Source organism: Macaca fascicularis, chromosome 8 (genome assembly GCF_037993035.2).
Source record: "Macaca fascicularis isolate 582-1 chromosome 8, T2T-MFA8v1.1".
Classification (NCBI taxonomy): Eukaryota; Metazoa; Chordata; class Mammalia; order Primates; family Cercopithecidae; genus Macaca; species Macaca fascicularis.
Window position 1 is genome coordinate 28,425,330 of NC_088382.1, and position 17,510 is coordinate 28,442,839.

Consider the following 17,510-nt stretch of genomic DNA (forward strand, 5'->3'; position numbering starts at 1 on the left):
CCATGCCTGTAATCTCAGCATTTTGGGAGGCCAAGGTGGGTGGATCACATGAGTCCAGGAGTTCAAGACCAGCCCGGCTAACATGGTGAAACCTCATCTCTACAAAAAAAATAAAACAATTAGCCAAGTGTGGTGGCACATGCCTGTAGTCCTAGGTGCTTGGGGGAATGAGGCAGGAGGATCACCAGAGCCTGGGGAGGTCAAGGCTACAGTGACCCATGATTGTGCCACTGTACTCTGGCCTGGTTGATAGAGTGAGTCCCTGTCTCAAAAAAATAATAAAAATAAATTTACTTACTAGCTACAGACTTTTCATTGTCAAAACTGATCACTCAGTTTGCAGCCAGTAAGTCTGTTCTGTTGGTTTCTTATTGCATAATCCCAGGACTCAGTTTTCTTCTCTTCTGTAAGCCCGGTTTAAAAGAAAGAGCCAAATCAAGGATTCAGTAAAATGCAAACTATTTTGTCTTGTCTACTTGGCTCTGCAAAATTATACTTTCCTGTTATAAACAGTAAGCTGCTTAGGGAAGAATTCCAGCAATTTCTCTTTCCCAATGCTGTTCATGGCTGCCAGCGAGGCAACGTATGTACAGCAACTCCCGGTTCTTGTTTAATTTCCTCAGTCAAAACAAGAGTTTGTGGTGGTGCCTGCCGGTTCAAAAATGGCACTTGTTTCTTTTGCCTCTTCTCATTACCCCGTGAATCAGAAGATATTAGAGCCAGAGGGATCTTTAAAGCCAATCCTGCTTTACAGATAAGAAACTGAGGCCCAGACTTAGTAGCTTATTCAAGGTCATGCATTGTGTAAGTGGTAAAGTTGCGTCTTGAATCTGTTTTGCTTACCCTGAAGTTTTCCTTGGTTTCCCATCTCTGTAGCTTTCTCTATAACAGCTATTCATGTTCTAGAAAGAAACTATGGGCCCACCAAGTGCATTAGTTGTATTCTCATTCTTGAAATAGCATCAGACTAGTAGACAATGTGATCATCAGTCACTGATGTGTATGAGAAAGCTTGGTTTGGGAAGTAGGACGGTCATTTAAAGAGAGAAATCTAGGCTCTTCCCTTTGTTTCTGGGCTATTCCAGGGCATATCTTCACCATTATGGACTGGCTTGGTCAAATGCGATGAACAGACCACCTTTATAACAGCTTTGCTGCTTGCAAGCTGGGTTTAACCCTTCTGAGTCTCAGCTTCCCCATTAAATAATGTGACACCTGGCATCCACTCTATACAGTTACTAAGATATATATGAAAGTGAACTATAAAATACACTGGAAATATGAGGTATGTTAAGATATGGAGGGCATACTACCAAAGCCAAGAGTTGGAATGAATAGATGATGGCTGTAAGTGATTGGAAATCTTGTTTGTGCTTTTGCCCAGAGACATGAAACAGATTGTACAAACATCCTCTATGCGGTGCCTTTTCACTCCAGTGAAAGGCGTTGTTGAAGGGATGTGTTTCTAACATTAATCTCTTTGAAAGCTTAGGTTGGAGAGGCAGATTCTCTCTTGTGATAAACCAAATGGGTGGAGAAGTGATTTTAGTAACCCTTTCTTGAGTGATGGGAAACCACAGCCTCTGCTCTGGAAGAAAGCAGAAGTGTGTTTGAGTTTGGGGAAGAAGTGGTGAATAACTGAACTTTTTGATGGATTTTATAGAAAGAATAAAAATATGTGCCTTTTAAATATATTATTTTCTGAAGTCATTATTACACCTTGAGTACTTTCTCTGGGACTAAGCCTGTGCCTTGTAATGAGAAAGACACAAAAGTAATGTGTAATGAGGGCCCCAATTATAGGGGTTTCCTTCTAATTGATGGTAGACAATTACACAAGATTGTCTGCGATTAAAAACCCAAGCTGCGCTGGAAGGGAAAATTGTTGTGGAATGTCAGAGAAGAAGGCAATCCACACAGGTAATCGGGAGCTAGTAACCATTTGTTGAATTGAATTGTGAATGCGAAATTTGGCTTGTTAAGAAGTCAAGACAGGCCCTTGTTCTGGGCAGACACAAACCATGGACTGAGCTCAGAATTTAGGGGAGAACATGTGAGTCTTCACTGGAGAGTAGGTTGGAATTTCGCAGATGGAGACAAAGATGGATAATTACGGGCTGGGACAATTTTGGAGGTGTTTTGAGTCAGGCTTAGAGATCTAGGTTTTAAGCAAACAAATCAGTCTTTGGGGTGTGTGTGTGTGTGTGTGTGTGTGTGTGTGTGTGTGTGTGTGTTTCCAGCAGTCCTTGGTAGGTGTTTGTGTTTGGAGCTTCCAGAGCAAGGTACAGCCTTTGAGAGCTTCTGCTTACTTTTCTAATGACCGGAACCAGGAAGAGGTGAAGCTTGGTCATTACACAATGCATTGTGACTCAGTGACCTCACTACTTCCTGTTTTCATTTGAGAAGGGGGCCAATGGAAGGGACCGTTTCAGTACAAGGCCATGAATAGGGACTAGGAGATATCAAGGATGTGAGGTCTACCAGACTAGCAGGCAGAGCATGCGTGTAAACCAGCAGGCCAATGAAGGAGTTGAACTCCAGTGGAATGGCAGCGGTGGCCCAGTGATCTATGAGCAGGTCTAGGAATTGAGAATTACTCCTACTTCTGAATCATGTGCGATTTCTCCTAACCTGTGTCACCAGCCAATCCTGGTTGTGAATTCATAGCCTAGTCCATAAGCTCAATAGTAAAATAAACTCCAACATACTTTGTCCAGGCTTCTGTGCCAGGAGTGCAGGAGAGCTCTACTTGGATGACTTCTTTCGTCAAGGAGAGGCCACTGGAAAACGGATGGCTGGACATGTGCTCCTCCCTGCTCACTGATAGGTTGACTGTGATATCAGCCAAGCTGCAGGTGCACGGTGCACTGCAGGCTCAGGGAAGAGCTGGGAAGAGCCGGGAAGACCCGCCACGGGCAATGTCAGGGACACCTTTCTTCCCTGTGGGATATACTGATGGATTGAGTGACTATCCATTCATCAGTGTGGATGGTCACTCATCAGGCCTGCAGAGATGGGAGCCTTATGGGTTCCTTGAATTGTCAAGACCATGGCTAGAGCTGAATCTCTAAGGGGGTTCTTTTTTCCTGGAAAGATGTAGTTCCCTCATCAGTAGAGTGAGAGTAAGAAGTAAATCTACTTAAAAAAAAATCCAGCTTCCGTCAAATGTAATTTACATACCATAAAATCCACCCATTTTAAGCATATAATTTAATGATTTTTAGTAAATTTACAGAGTTGTGTAAATATCACCACAACCCAGTTTTAGGATGTTTTCACCTCCCCAAGAAGCTCCTTAGGGCCTTTTGTGGTCAATCACCATTCCCTCCTCACAGCCCCAGGCAACCAATAATCTCCTATACTGCCTTTGATAGATTTGCTTAATTCTGGACATTTTGAATAAATGGTATCATAAACTACGTGGTCTTTTGCATCTGGCTGCTTTCCTTTAGTGTAATGTTTTGAGGTTCATTCACATTGTAGTATGTGTCTGTATTCCATTTCTTTTCATTGCTGCATAGTATTCCATTGCATGGATATACCATACTTCATGTATCCTTCCATCAGTTAATAAATTATTTCCATTTTTTTGGGCTATTGTGAATAATGCTACTGTACTGGATTTCAGTGGCTGCTGTGACAAATTATACACTTGATGTCTTAAGACAGTAGGGGTTTATTCTCTCACAGTTCTGGAGATGGGAGTTAGGGAGTCAAGGTGCAAACAGGGCTGTGCTCCCTCTGGAGGCCCTCAGGGAGATTCCATTCCTTGCTTCTTCCAGCTTCTGGTGGATGCTGGCCTTTGCTGACTTGTGGTCATGTCAGTTCAATCTCAACCCCCATCTGCACGTCAGCGTCTCTCCAGTGTGTCCTCTCAGCTCTCTCTCTTTCTCTCTTGTAAAGATATATGTGATTGCATTTTTTAAGGCCACCGTGATAATTCAGGGAAGACAACTCCTCTCAAAATTCTTGTCACTGGCCATTAGAAAAATGCAAATAAAAACCACAGTGAGATACCATCTCAGTTAGAATGATGATCATTAAAAAGTCAGGAGGCCAGGCATGGTGGCTCACACCTGTAATCGCAGCACTTTGGGAGGCTGAGGTGGATCACGAGGTCAGGAGATTGAGACCATCCTAGCTAACACCGTGAGACCCCCATCTCTACTAAAAATACAAAAAAAAATTAGCCAGGCGTGGTGGTGGGCACCTGTAGTACCAGCTACTGGGGAGGCTGAGGCAGGAGAATGGTGTGAACCCGGGAGGTGGAGGTTGCAGTGAGCCGAGATTGTGCCACTGCACTCCAGCCTGGGCAACAGAGAGAGACTCTGTCTCAAAAAAAAAAAAAAAAAAAAAAAAAAAGTCAGGAAACAACAGATGCTGGAGAGGATGTGGAGAAATAGAAATGTTTTTACACTGTTGGTGGGAGTGTAAATTAGTTCAACTATTGTGGAAGACAGTGTGGCAATTCCTGAAGGATCTAGAACCAGAAATACCGTTTGATCCAGCAATCCCATTATTGGGTATATACCCAAAGAATTATAAATCATGCTACTATAAAGACACATGCACATGTATGTTTATTGCAGCACTATTCACAATAGGAAAGACTTGGAACCAACCCAACTGCCCATCAATGATAGACTGGATAAAGAAGATGTGACACATATACACCATGGAATACTATGCAGCCATAAAAAAGGATGAGTTCATGTCCTTTGCAGGGACATGGATGAAGCTGGAAACCATCATTCTCAGCAAAGTAACACAGGAACAGAAAATCAAACACCACATGTTCTCACTCATAAGTTGGAATTGAACAATGAGAACACATGGACACAGGGAGGGGAACATCACACACCGGGGCCTGTCAGGGGTAGGGGGCTAGGGGAGGGATAGCATTAGGAGAAATACCTAATGTAGATGATGGGTTGATAGGTTCAGTAAACCACCATGGCACGTGTATACCTACGTAACAAACCTGCACGTTCTGCACGTGTATCCCAGAGCTTAATTAAAAAAAAAAAAAAAAAAAAAAATCCTTAACTTAATCAACTATTTTGCCTTACAGGGTAACATACACAGGTTCCAGGGATTTGATGTGGATTTATTTTGCGGGGGGCACCTTTACAGCCCACCACCACAGCTCTGAACATTCACATAAGGTTCTTATGTAGACACATGGCTTCATTTCTCTTTGTAGGTACCTAGGAATGGATTGCTAGGACCTATGGTAAATTTATGTTTAACTTTTGAGAAGTTGCCCAACTGTTTTCAGAAGGGGCTGTACCATTTTACATTCCTACCAGCAATGCAGGAGAGTTCTAGTTTCTCCACATTCTTGCCATTTGTCTGCCTTTTCTTTTTCCTTTATCACAGTCATTCTAGTGGGTGTGGAGTGGTATTTCACTGTGGTTTTAATTGGTATTTCCCCATGACTAATAGTGTCGAACATCTCTTCATGTGCCTGTTAGCTATTCATACATACTTTTTGGCAAAATATCTGTTCAAAGCTCTGGCCTGTCTTAAAATTGGGTTGTCTTCTTTTTTTGAGTTATGAGTTAGTCTGTCGTTTTTCACAACCTGGCCCAGCCGTTGCCAGTTCTAAGGACTGTGGTGGCTGAGGTCACCTTGACTAGGAAGTGCTGCGGTAAACCCACTTGCCCAGGGTGCCTTGGGCTGGGGCCAGGCACCGTCCCTGCACCGTGCCCTGTGTCAGTTTGTCACTGGAGGGTGGATGGGCCTCACAGGTGGCCTTTCGCCATCAGATACTGTGTTATGGAAGCCGGGACATGGCTCGCCTGTGTCCTGGAGATCATTAGTTCCGTGTTCTTGCAGGCTGGCTGTTGTCTGATGAACAAGCGCACTGACCAACAGAATCCCACAATATATTCTCATTGTAACCTGATTGTTTCTTTCCTAACACTTATCACAACTTTAACTAGTTATTTCTGTGATTATATATTTGATGTCTTTCTTCCTTCCACTAGACTGTTAAGTTCTTTGGGGACGGGGCCATGTTGATGTGATTTGCTGCTCTATCACTGGTCTCTAACACAGTTCGTGATATATAGCAGGCAATTGATCAATAGTTGTTGGATGGGGGAAATGAGGATCCATTCTCTGCTTTACAATGGTTGATTCACATGAAATTATTAAATAGAGAGTTGTTTGTTGACCAAATTGTTCACTAACCCCTGCATGTATCTTTAGTGACGTGTATTCTTTTTTTTTTTTTTTTTCGTGATGGAGTCTCATTTTATCGCCCAGGCTGGAGTGCAGTGGCATGATCTTGGCTCCCTGCAATCTCTGCTACCCAGGTTCAAGCAATTCTCCTGCCTCAGTCTCCCAAGTAGCTGGGATTATAGGCGTCTGCCACCACGCCCAGCTGATTTTTGTATTTTTAGTAGAGATGGGGTTTCACCATCTTGGCCAGGCTGGTCTTGAACTCCTGACCTCATGATCCACCCACCTCGCCCTCCCAAAATGCTGAGATTATAGGCGTGAGCCACTGCTCCCGGCCAAGTGACATGCATTCTAATTTGCCTTTTTTATTTCTCATTTCCAGCAATCTATAACTACAACGCTTCTCAAGATGTGGAGCTCTCCTTGCAGATTGGCGACACAGTTCACATCCTGGAGATGTACGAGGGTAAGTCTGGCTGGCCTTTTGCCAGACGAGGGCAGGGGAAAAACAATGTGAGTTACTTATTAAAAAGGCACTTTGAGTAAACATCAACATGCTTGACTTCCTGAAACAGTGCTAGTAAAAATTCAGGAAGTAGTTGGGTGACACAATTTTGAACAGAGTGATTTCAAAACCGCCAGCTGAATACATGAGCACAAACCTGCACAGACACCAGAGTGAAAGCTCATGCATATGTGAAGGGCGCTGGTGTGGCCAGGCCACTTGGGCACAGAAGGATCAGCGACACAGCTGGTTCGCGAGGAGACACTTGGGGCGTTGGGCTGGCAGTAGCTCAAAGGAAGCACTGCTGATTAAGGGTCTGTTTCTATTCAGCACTAAATGTTCCCAGGTTGGGGGAGAAATGAGGGAGAGTCTTTCTGGTGTTGCTGAGATTCTTTTAGAAAATTAGGTCAGGACTGCAGCAGGTCCAGAAAGCCTGATTGTATATTTCCTTCAACTAGGTCAGACTAGGGCCGTGGTTCTGTTAACCTGTTAGAGGGCTGCGGGGTAGTACTTAGGACTGCCTGTTTGTCTGCAAAGCATTGGTCATGTCTGTACCCACTCCACTGCAGGCTTCCAACTTCAGCTCAGGTTCTCTAAATCCTAGAAGAAGTCTTCCTCCATATGGCCACATTTTTAATCCAAACCTCCAGAGCACAACAAAAGCATAGCCAGGCCACTGAAGTTGAGGACCAAACCAAGAACAACTTTTACGGTCCAGTTATTCTCTCAGAAGGTTAGGGTACAAATGAGGTAGAAGTTAGGTGGATTTTATAGGGACCGTGCATTTTCCGGGTCTAGCCCCCATGTAAACCCCTGTGATGGTGAAATGGCAGAGATGGTCTGCTAGGACCCCATGCAGGTTCCTAGGGTGGAACAGGATGACACAGGATGAGAAAGAGGAGATGGGAAGGCAGGAGGAAAGAAAGCAGGATTTGGCCATAAAACAGCTAAATTATCTGCCTGGTTGCATGGAAGACTCTGCTATTACTGCTGCCTCCCTTCAGTTTTTGGCAGAGGGCTGGGGTTTCACATTATCCTTTTCCCTTCCACACAACTCAGTGTAATCGTGTAGCTCCCAGGGGCAGAGAAAAGACAGAGAGGGCTGTGTGAACTCCTCCCCTTCTCTCTCTACTGCTTATTCTCACCGTCTCAGGCCCAGCCAAGCATCAGTTCAAAGTCTCCAAGACTCTAGGGCAGTAACCTTATCTTTTCCAGAATCCTTTGCTTATGGAAACCACAGCTCTTCCAATCTTATCAGCTCATACCTCTTTTGTCAGGAGGCCAGGTTAATTCACTTTGTCTAGCCTCAATGGATGCACATTTTCCTATTGTGCGGGTAAAAAGCGTGTGTTCAGTTTTTCTAACTCTTCTATGTGGGCTTGGAAAGAACGTATATTTAAGGATCACTGGGTGCAAAGTTCTTTTTTTCTTTTTCTTGAGACAGAGTCTCACTCTGTCATCCAGGCTGGAGTGCAGTGGCACGATCTCGGCTCACTGCAACCTCCGCCTCCGGGGTTCAAGCGGTTATCATGCCTCAGCTTCCTGAGTAGCTGAGATTACAGGTGTACGTCATCACACCTCGCTAATTTTTGTATTTTTAGTAGAGACGGGGTTTCACCATGTTGGCCAGGCTGGTCTTGAACTCCCAAGCTCAGGTGATAGCCCCATCTTGACCTCCCCAAGTGCTGGGATTACAGGTGTAACCATGCCTGGCGGCAAAGTTCTATATATGATAATTAGGTTCTAATTTCTGAGTCATTTTTCAGGTTTGCTGTATGCTAACTTTTTTTTCTGCTTTTTCTGTTATTGATAAAACTGTGTTAACTCTTCCACCATGATTGTAGTTTGTGTGTCTTTACGGTGATGTCAGCTGTTTGCTTTATGTATTCTGAGACTTGTTTTTAGGTGCCTGCTATTTTAGAATTGTTGTGTTAAACAGTTCTAACTTTTAATTCCTATTTATTAAACCTTTACCATTGTCTTAATCAGTAGTAACATATGTCTTACTCTGTGTTGTGTAAAATTGCAGCCAATTCACTGGCAAGTCCCAGGGCTTCAATTTTTGTCCTCCTGGCTCCACAAGGCCATTAAAAATGCTGCTCAGCTTCTCAGCCACTCAGGAATCCTTTCTTTCTTTGTATTGTTTTGTTACGTGTTTTGGAGACAGAGTCCCGCTCTGTCCCCCAGGCTGGAGTGCAGTGGTTCAATCTTGGCTCACTGCAAGCTCCGCCTCCTGAGTTCACGTCATTCTCCTACCTCAGCCTCCTGAGTAGCTGGGATTACAGGCACCCACCACCACACAGGGCTAAGTTTTGTATTTTTAGTAGAGACGGGGTTTCCCCATGTTGGCCAGGCTGGTCTCCTGGCCAGCTCCTGACCTCAGGTGATCCGCCCGCCTCCGCCTCCCAAAGTGTTGGGATTATAGGCGTGAGCCACCGCACCTGGTCAGGAATTCTTTCTTTCTTTTTTTTTTGAGGCGGAGTCTCGCTCTGTCGCCCAGGCTGGAGTGCAGTGGCGCGATCTCGGCTCACTGCAAGCTCCGCCTCCCGGGTTCAGGCCGTTCTGCCTCAGCCTCCCGAGTAGCTGGGACTACAGGTGCCCGCCACCTCACCGGCCAATATTTTGTATTTTTTAGTAGAGACGGGGTTTCACCATGTTAGCCAGGATGGTCTTGATCTCCTGACCTCGTGATCCGCCCGTCTCGGCCTCCCAAAGTGCTGGGATTACAGGCTTGAGCCACTGCACCCGGCCAGGAATTCTTTCTTCAATCGACAGATGGATGCCCCAAGCGGAAAGCAGGCCCAGATGCTGGGGTGGTCTTTTTAGGTTTTGGTCTTTTTCAGATTTTGACCTGGTAATTCTTCACTGCCATGTTAGTTTGTGTGTGTGTGTGTGTGTGTGTGTGTGTGTGTGTGTGTGTGTGTGTGTGGCGGGGGCGGGGCGGCGGTGTATGAATTTATTTGTGTGTGTTGTTTTGTCATGCTTTTCTAATTGTCCTACAGAGTGTGGGAGGGAAGAATGGCGACTTGGTCTGAAATGAAGTAGGTAATGTCTTTTGTTTTTTGTTTTTTTTTTCTTTGACACAGGGCCTTGCTCTGTCACCCTAGCTGGAGTACAGTGGTGTGATCAAAACTCAGTGCAGCCTTGAGCTCCTGGACCCAAGCTGTCCTCTTGCCTCAGCCTCCCAAGTAGCTGGGATTATAGGCATGTGCCACCACGCCCAGTTAATGAGGTCTCACCAAGTTGCTCAGGCTGATCTCAAACTCCTGGCCTCAAATGATCCTCCTGCCTCAGCCTTCCAAAGTGTTGGGATTATAGGCATGAGCCATAGCACCTGTCCCAGAATTTCTTCAAATTCTTTTTTCACTTTTATATGTCCTCAGCATATTTCTAAGAAATAGTTAATTGAAGCACTTTGTCCTGTTAGGGTTCATATCAATAGTAATTTTAAGGATGAAGGTGGTGGCTCACTCCTGTAATCGCAGCACTTTGGTAGGCTGAGATGGGAGGATCCCGTGAGGCCTGGGGTTCAAGACCAACCTGGGCAAAATAGTGAGACCCCGTTTCTGCAAAAAATTTAAAAATTAGCCAAGCGTGGTGGCATGCACCTATGGTTTCAGCTACTTGGTAGGCTAAGGTGGGAGGATTGCTTGACCCTGGGAGGCAGAGGCTGCAGTGAGCTGACCATACCACTGCACTCCAGCCTGGGCAACAGAGTGAGACCCTGTCTCAAAAAGAAAAAAAGAAAGTATTTTTAAGCGTGCTGACTGTTTATGCTTTACCGAGAGTTCTCCAGTTGGTCAATGAACATTCCTCAAGACAGCATCTGTGTGGACCAAGCTAAGGGGGTCACTGAGCTTAGCTGAATATAAATATAAACACATTTACATTCATTTCTAATACCATGCACTTGAGTCCAAACAGTCCAAAACCCACAGTGCTTCTAGTATATTACAGCTCACACTATGATATGCTTGTAGGATGTGCTGGCCCATTTGACAGTCACAAAAATGGTTAATTTCCTCAGTTATGATGGTCCGGATGCTGTAGTCCTGCCAGCAAGAAACTGCTCTTCTTAATTGCTACCATAACATTTTTGCTGCATCAGCCATAGAACTTTTTCATCTCAAAGGACGTCAGTGCTGTTTTTTAAAAGTAAGCACATGTTAAGGTGTGAAGGGGAGGGAGACTGAGAACACTCGAGTCTGCATCGTGAGCTTACCAAGTCCATTAACCACCAAGTGGCAGGTCAGCTTGACAGAGAGATTACTATATTGGATTATGTTTTTCAGTAATGTTTATTTTCTGGGATTACTTTTTAAAATCGTGCCTACCTTGCCAGATGCCCCGTGATAGGTCCTTGTATCTGCTAAGCACTTAGAGTTCTTGGCTGGATTCTCAAATTCCTTTATTATTTAAGGCAGCTCGAGGCAAGGGCAGGAGTACTCTGCAAACATGAAATGCAATGGGAATGCTGAGTAATCACTTGTCTCCTACCCCTCCTCTCCTCGTCCCTCTTAACTTTAGAAAAATAAACAAAATGAAAACATCAACAGTCCTGCCGGGCAGAACTGAAGGGTGACACTGGCACTGTATTGTGGCCCTGGGATTTGTGTCTGCCAGCTTCCTGTCGGAGCTGACTTTGGGGCGCTCCCTCTGCACCCTGCCCCACCCTGCCCTCCAGATGTCTGCATACCAGATCTGTGTGTGTTTTTCCAGCGTGGACATGAATCCACCCAGACATGAAAATTTTTTTCTGCCCACCGCCCAGGACAGAATACTATTTTTGATTCTCCTTTTTCTCTTTCCTGCTGTGTGGTTGGATGAAAAATTTCAGAAAGTATTGGCTCATTGAAGGCAAAGCTTGCTCCTCCTTCATCGGCAGAGCCTGTGCCTCCCTAGCTCCTGGTATACGGCGGATGCTCAGCAACTATCTATTGAATGATGAAGATAAAATAGGAGACCAAGGCAGACTGGTGTAGAGAGTAAGGGGGTCAGGGGTCACCTCCACAAAACCCTGAATATTACAAGGCAGAGGTGCTGTTCCTTCTCTGTGAGGGAAATACAGGGGATGCTAATGTTTTTCGGTCCTCTGCAATTATAGGAGGATTTAGTCATTGCTGAAGTTTTTGTTTTTATTTTATCTATTTATCTTTTTTTTAGAGACAGGGTCTTGCTGTCCCCCAGGCTGGAATGCAGTGGCATAATAATAGCTCACTGTAGCCTTGAACTCTTGGGCTCAAGGGGTGCTCCTGCTTCAGCCTCTTGAGTAGCTGAGACTACTGGTACGTGCCACCATGCCCAGCTAATGTTTTTATGAAGCCTTGCTGTGTTGCTCCAGCTGGTCTGGAACTCCTGGCCTTTAGTGAGCCTTCCACCTCAGCCTCCCAGAGTGTAGGGATTACAGGCGTGAGCCATCGTGCCTGGCCTTGTGTGTTTTTTCGTTTGTTTTTAAACGACAGTTTTCTTGAAATGTAATTCAAATACCACTCAATTTACTTATTTAAAGTATACAATTCGATGGATATTTACTAAGTTCACTGTGCAGAGGGTTGGGCAAATATCACTATTTACTTTCAGAACACTTTCATCATCCCGTAAAGAAGCTCTGTACCCACTGGTAGTCATGCCTCCCCTGGCTCTAGGCAGCTTCAAATTCATTTCATATAAGTGGAATCACACAATATGTGGTCTTTTGTGACTGGCTGCCTTCATTTAGCATCAGGACGTCTTCTTTCTCGCTCGCTCTCTCTTTTTTTTTTTTTTTTTTAAAGAGACAGGGTCTTGCTCTGTTGCTCAGACTGGAGTGCAGTGGCATGATCACAGCTCACTGTAGCCTTGACCTCCTGGTCTCAAGGAATCCTCCTACTCCAGCCTCCCAGGTAGCCGGGACTACAGGTGCACACCGCTATACCCAGCTAAATTTTTATTCTTTGTAGAGACAGGGTCTCACTATGTGCTGAGGTTGGTCTCGAAATCCTGGGCTCAGGCGGTTCTCCTGCCTTGGCCTCCCAAGGGCCAAGTGTCCCAAAGTGTTGGGATTACAGGCATGAGCCACTGTACCTGGCCCAACTTTATCTCTTTTCATTGCTGAGTAATAACGTATTGTGTAGGTACATTATATTTTATTCATTCATCAGTTGATGGACATTTGGGTTGTTTAGATGTTTCAGCTACTGTGAATAATGCTGCTGCGAACATTTGCATGCAAGTTTTTATGTGGACATATGTTTTCATCTGTCTTGGGTAGGTACCTAGGAGTGGAATTGCTGGGTCATAGGGTAACTCAATGTTTAATCTTTTGAGGAACTATCAGACTGATTGAGCTTTGGCTCCAAAACAAGTGACCAGAGTCCAGATGAGCGAGCTTCTATCCATTATCTTTTCTCACTCATTTGACTCTCTGGCCTTGCCCCTGAACTTCTTTTGTTACTAAATGAAGGAAAGAAGCAGAACTGACTGAGAAGCTATCTACCGCTCATCCATTACAGGTCTCCAGGAATTATTTGTCTTCAGATACTTTATCAGGAAACAGAGTTCCTTAAGGACTGAAGCAAGCGTTCTTGCCTTTCTTCATCTTTGGCACTGGCCTGCCCACAGTCATTTCTGTGTCTTTGCTTCTTTTACTGTGGAATGTATTTGGCAGCAAGGTAGCTGTTTATTACTGTGAACATTCCTTTCCACCACAGATCCATGGCAGAAAGTGCACTGACTTCTGGAGATGCCCGGCCATGAGGTCATTTATTCATTCAACATTATTTGCTGAGCACCAAGTATGTGACAAGTACATGTATTGAGCATGAGAGATGTTCTGGGTACTCTGTGGTCTCTTGAGTGACAAAATGCAAGTTCCTGCTCTCGTAGGGTTTACATTGGAGGGATAGGCAAAAACAAGCAAACAAAGTAAGGAAACAAAACAATTCAGACATGTGCTTACAAATGCTATGGGGAGAAGAGGGCAATACTGCAGAGGCCAGAGGTGGAGGGCAGCGATGGAGAGGGAGAAGGAAGATTACTGTAGGTTAGATGCTTTCGTCCTTGTCTAGGTTGACTGTCCCTGGGCAAGACATTGCAGCTGTCTTTGTGACAAGGACATTTCATCTAAATTGGAGTCACTTTTTGAATAGAAAGTGATCAAATGTAAGTGCTTTGAAAAGTGCGTAGTACCTTGTACGTGTCAGGTTTCAGCATCCTGTTACCATGGAGCTCCCCTCTCCTGTGATTAACCTTGCTCCAGTCACAAGTGGTTTTAGGCCTGGGGTCTGAGGTTCCTCTAGTGCTGCTTTCCTGGGTTTAATTCATATCCATCGATTAACTCTTCTTCTGCTCCATAAACCACTCACAAGCTCATGAGAAAGGGTGGCTGGTGTGCTGGTGTTAGCAGTAATTTCTGGGGTAAATACAACACAATTGACTGCGGTTGGAACAAACGCAATGGGATGTCTCAAAGGTGAGCTGAGCTGTACGGAAGCAGGCACAGCACACAGTTTTATATTATTTCAGGGCAATTTGTAAAGACTCAAAGGATAGCACAAGTGCTTGGACTGGAACCAGAGGAAATAGGCAAGCCTGAAAAGTTAAGAAACAAAAATAAGTGTTTGTATCTGTACAGGAGTTCCCCAGAATACCCATGTTATTTCTTCTGTATAGAAGGAGGCCAGTTTTTGAATGAATTCTAATCAAAAATCGACTCCCCTCTAATATGAAAAGGAGTAAAAATGGATTAAGACTTGAGCTGTATGTGTTTTAATCTCATCTTTGTAAAGCAGACCTTTGTGAGGAGGGACAGCGGGCAGAGTTACGACAGGTTAGTAACATGTCAATGAATTTTGTCCGCATGTTTGCTAAAACTTTCTAACAGAGATATAAAAAAGAAGAGAGTGGGCCAGGCGCGGTGGCTCATGCCTGCAATCCCAGTACTTTAGGAGGCTGAGGCGGGCAGATCACATGAGGCCAGGAGTTTCAGACCAGTCTGGCCAACTTGGCGGAACCCTGTCTCTAATAAATGCTCATCATCACTGGCCATCAGAGAAACGCAAATCAAAACCACAATGAGATACCATCTCATACCAGTTAGAATGGCGATCATTAAAAAATCAGGAAACAACAGTTGCTGGAGAGGATGTGGAGAAATAGGAACACTTTTACACTGTTGGTGGGACTGAAAACTAGCTCAACCATTGTGGAAGACAGTGTGGCAATTCCTCAAGGATCTAGAACTAAAAATACCATTTGACCCAATCATCCCTTTACTGGGTATATACCCAAAGGATTATAAATCATGCTGCTATAAGACACATGCACACGTAGGTTTATTGCGGCACTATTCACAATAGCAAAGACTTGCAACCAACCCAAATGTCCATCAATGATAGACTGGATTAAGAAAGTGTGGCACATATACACCGTGGAATACTGTGCAGCCATAAAAAAGGATGAGTTCATGTCTTTTGTAGGTACATGGATGAAGTTAGAAACCATCATTTTGAGGAAACTATCGCAAGGATAGAAAACCAAACACCGCATGTTCTCACTCATAGGTGGGAATTGAACAATGAGAACACTTAGACACAGGGTGGGGAACATCGCACACCGGGGCCTGTCATGGGGTGGGGGAAGTGGGGAGGGATAGCAAAAAAAAGAAAAAGATAAAAAAATTAGCCGGGCGTGGTGATGTACACCTGTAATCCCAGCTACTTAGGAGACTGAGGCACAAGAATTTCTTGAACCCGGAGGGCAGAGGTTGCAGTGAGCTGAGATCATGCCATTGCACTCCAACCTGGGCGACACAGCAAGACTCTTACCTCAAAAAAAAAAAAAAAAAAAAAAAAGAGTGCTTTTAAAAGATTTTTTCAAGCAGAGGCTTAATAATCATCCTTTAGAGATGTGGTAGTAGGAACCCTGCATTGGATTATGAGACAGTATGGTATCTAACATTTTGAGAATGTCTGATTGTCATATTCTGCTATGCTCTATGACAATTAATTTTGTAACACTGAAATCTCTTTATTGTTCCTCCTTTCTACTTGGTCTTTCTCTACTTGGTCATCCATGCACAGTGGTTAGAAGTGAAGAGAGAGACAGAAGATTCAAAATTGCTGTTAAAAATCAATTCTTAATAGAACGTGTAAAAGTTTACTGGATATAAGCTTCAATAGGGGCATCCAAGGTATTTGTGACTTTCATTTACTTTTGTTACCCACTAATTAAAATAATTGAAAGTTTATTGTAATTCAAAATCTATACAGTCGCCATGATCTAGGTACAGATACACTGCCTTTCACATACGTAAATGGCAGTGAGCCTAACAGCTTAGATTTTATGACACTGCGTGCACACATTTTGGCATTAGCCTGGAAAGCAGATAAGGCCATGTGGCATTTTGTTGAGTGTGCTTGGTCACTTCCCACATCTGTTTGACCTTTACCTTAAGTACAGCTTGTTAGCTACTACTGCTGGTGACATATGTTCCTGAGATGTGTTTTTCAAAAGATATGTGTGGCAGCAGGAGGGTGTTTACCAGAGAAATTAATTAAAAGGAGTGTCAGTGAAAAGTCTTATCCAGACTTAATCTTTAAAAAAAGGGAATGCCTTCTCCTATTTTTCCTTTTCAGGTATGTTTCAATACGCTTCTAAAATTCCATCTTTATTTATTTTATTGAGACAGAGTGTCACTCTGTCTCCCAGGCTGGAGTGCAGTGATGCAATCTTGCTCACTACAACCTCTGCCTCCTGGGTTCAAGCGATTTTCATGCCTCAGCCACCTGAGTAGCTGGGATTACAGGCACACGTCACCACACCCAGCTAATTTTTAGTAGAGACGTGGTTTTGTCATATTGGCTAGGCTGGCCTCAAACTCCTGGCCTCATGTGATCTGCCCACCTTGGCCTCCCAGAGTGCTGGGATTGCAGGCATGAACCACCATGTCCAACCCTAAAATTCCATCTTTAAAAATATGCATGATTCAGGTATAGGCATATATGGAATTTTCTACTGTAGAGTTCAGAACTGTTTCCTGAGTGGTATCTTCATTCAGTTATTCTGTCATGACTAAGTACTTGGAATTACCTATTTGGGCAGCTCCCATGCACCTAAGGAGGCAAACACAGTGAAAGCAAAGATGCTTTTGGGAGTACTCTGGAGGAATGTTCCCAGGAGCTTTTAGCATTGCATAGATTTTGGACTGCAACAGATCTTGGTTGGATCAAGGGGTTGAAATGGGAGCAGAGTCCTTCCATCCCATGCACACACATACCCGCTCACAGCTGACTTCACACCCCGATTGCTGGACCATTCACATTATTTGGTGCATAACCTTTATTTTTTAAAAAATGTGTTAGGTTATCTCCACATAACATCACTGTTGGGCTGGCTAAGCCTCAGTTAAGGATTACTGTAAGGAGAAAGCCTTAGAGGAAGGTTTAAAATTGATTGAGGGCAAATGATCATAAGATATTTCTCCCCTTGCTTATATCTGGAAAAAAATGTTAAATATATGCCTCTGCTTTGTCCATAGTAATATAAGAGTCATATCTTTAAAAGCATATATTGATGAAAGAATTCAGAATACTAAATAAATGGAAGCTGTTCCATGTTCATGGGTAGGGAGACTCAATGTCAAAGTGTCAGTTCTTCTGAAGTTGATTTATAGATTCAATGCAATCCCAATTAAAATCTCAGACAGTTATTTTGTTGGTGTTGACAGATGGAGTCTAAAGTTATGTGGAAAGGCAAAGGACTCAGAACAACCAACATGAAGTTGAAGAACAAATTTGGAGGACTGACAGGACTGACACTACCTGATTTCACAACTTACTAT

At 44.0% G+C, this 17,510-nt stretch overlaps 1 protein-coding gene across 4 annotated transcripts in view; it reads left to right on the plus strand.

Annotated features, from left to right (window-relative positions):
* DOCK5 (dedicator of cytokinesis 5) overlaps nucleotides 1–17,510 on the plus strand; it is a 235,291-nt gene that overhangs the window by 51,649 nt on the left and 166,132 nt on the right. For all 4 annotated transcript variants that reach the window (XR_012417160.1, XM_005562863.5, XM_045398048.3 and 1 more), the window contains exon 2: nucleotides 6,569–6,652. Coding sequence is in view for 3 of the 4 variants with exons in the window: in XM_005562863.5 (XP_005562920.2) it covers nucleotides 6,569–6,652 (84 nt within the window). In the remaining variant the exon portion in view is untranslated. The remainder of the gene's footprint in view (nucleotides 1–6,568; nucleotides 6,653–17,510) is intronic.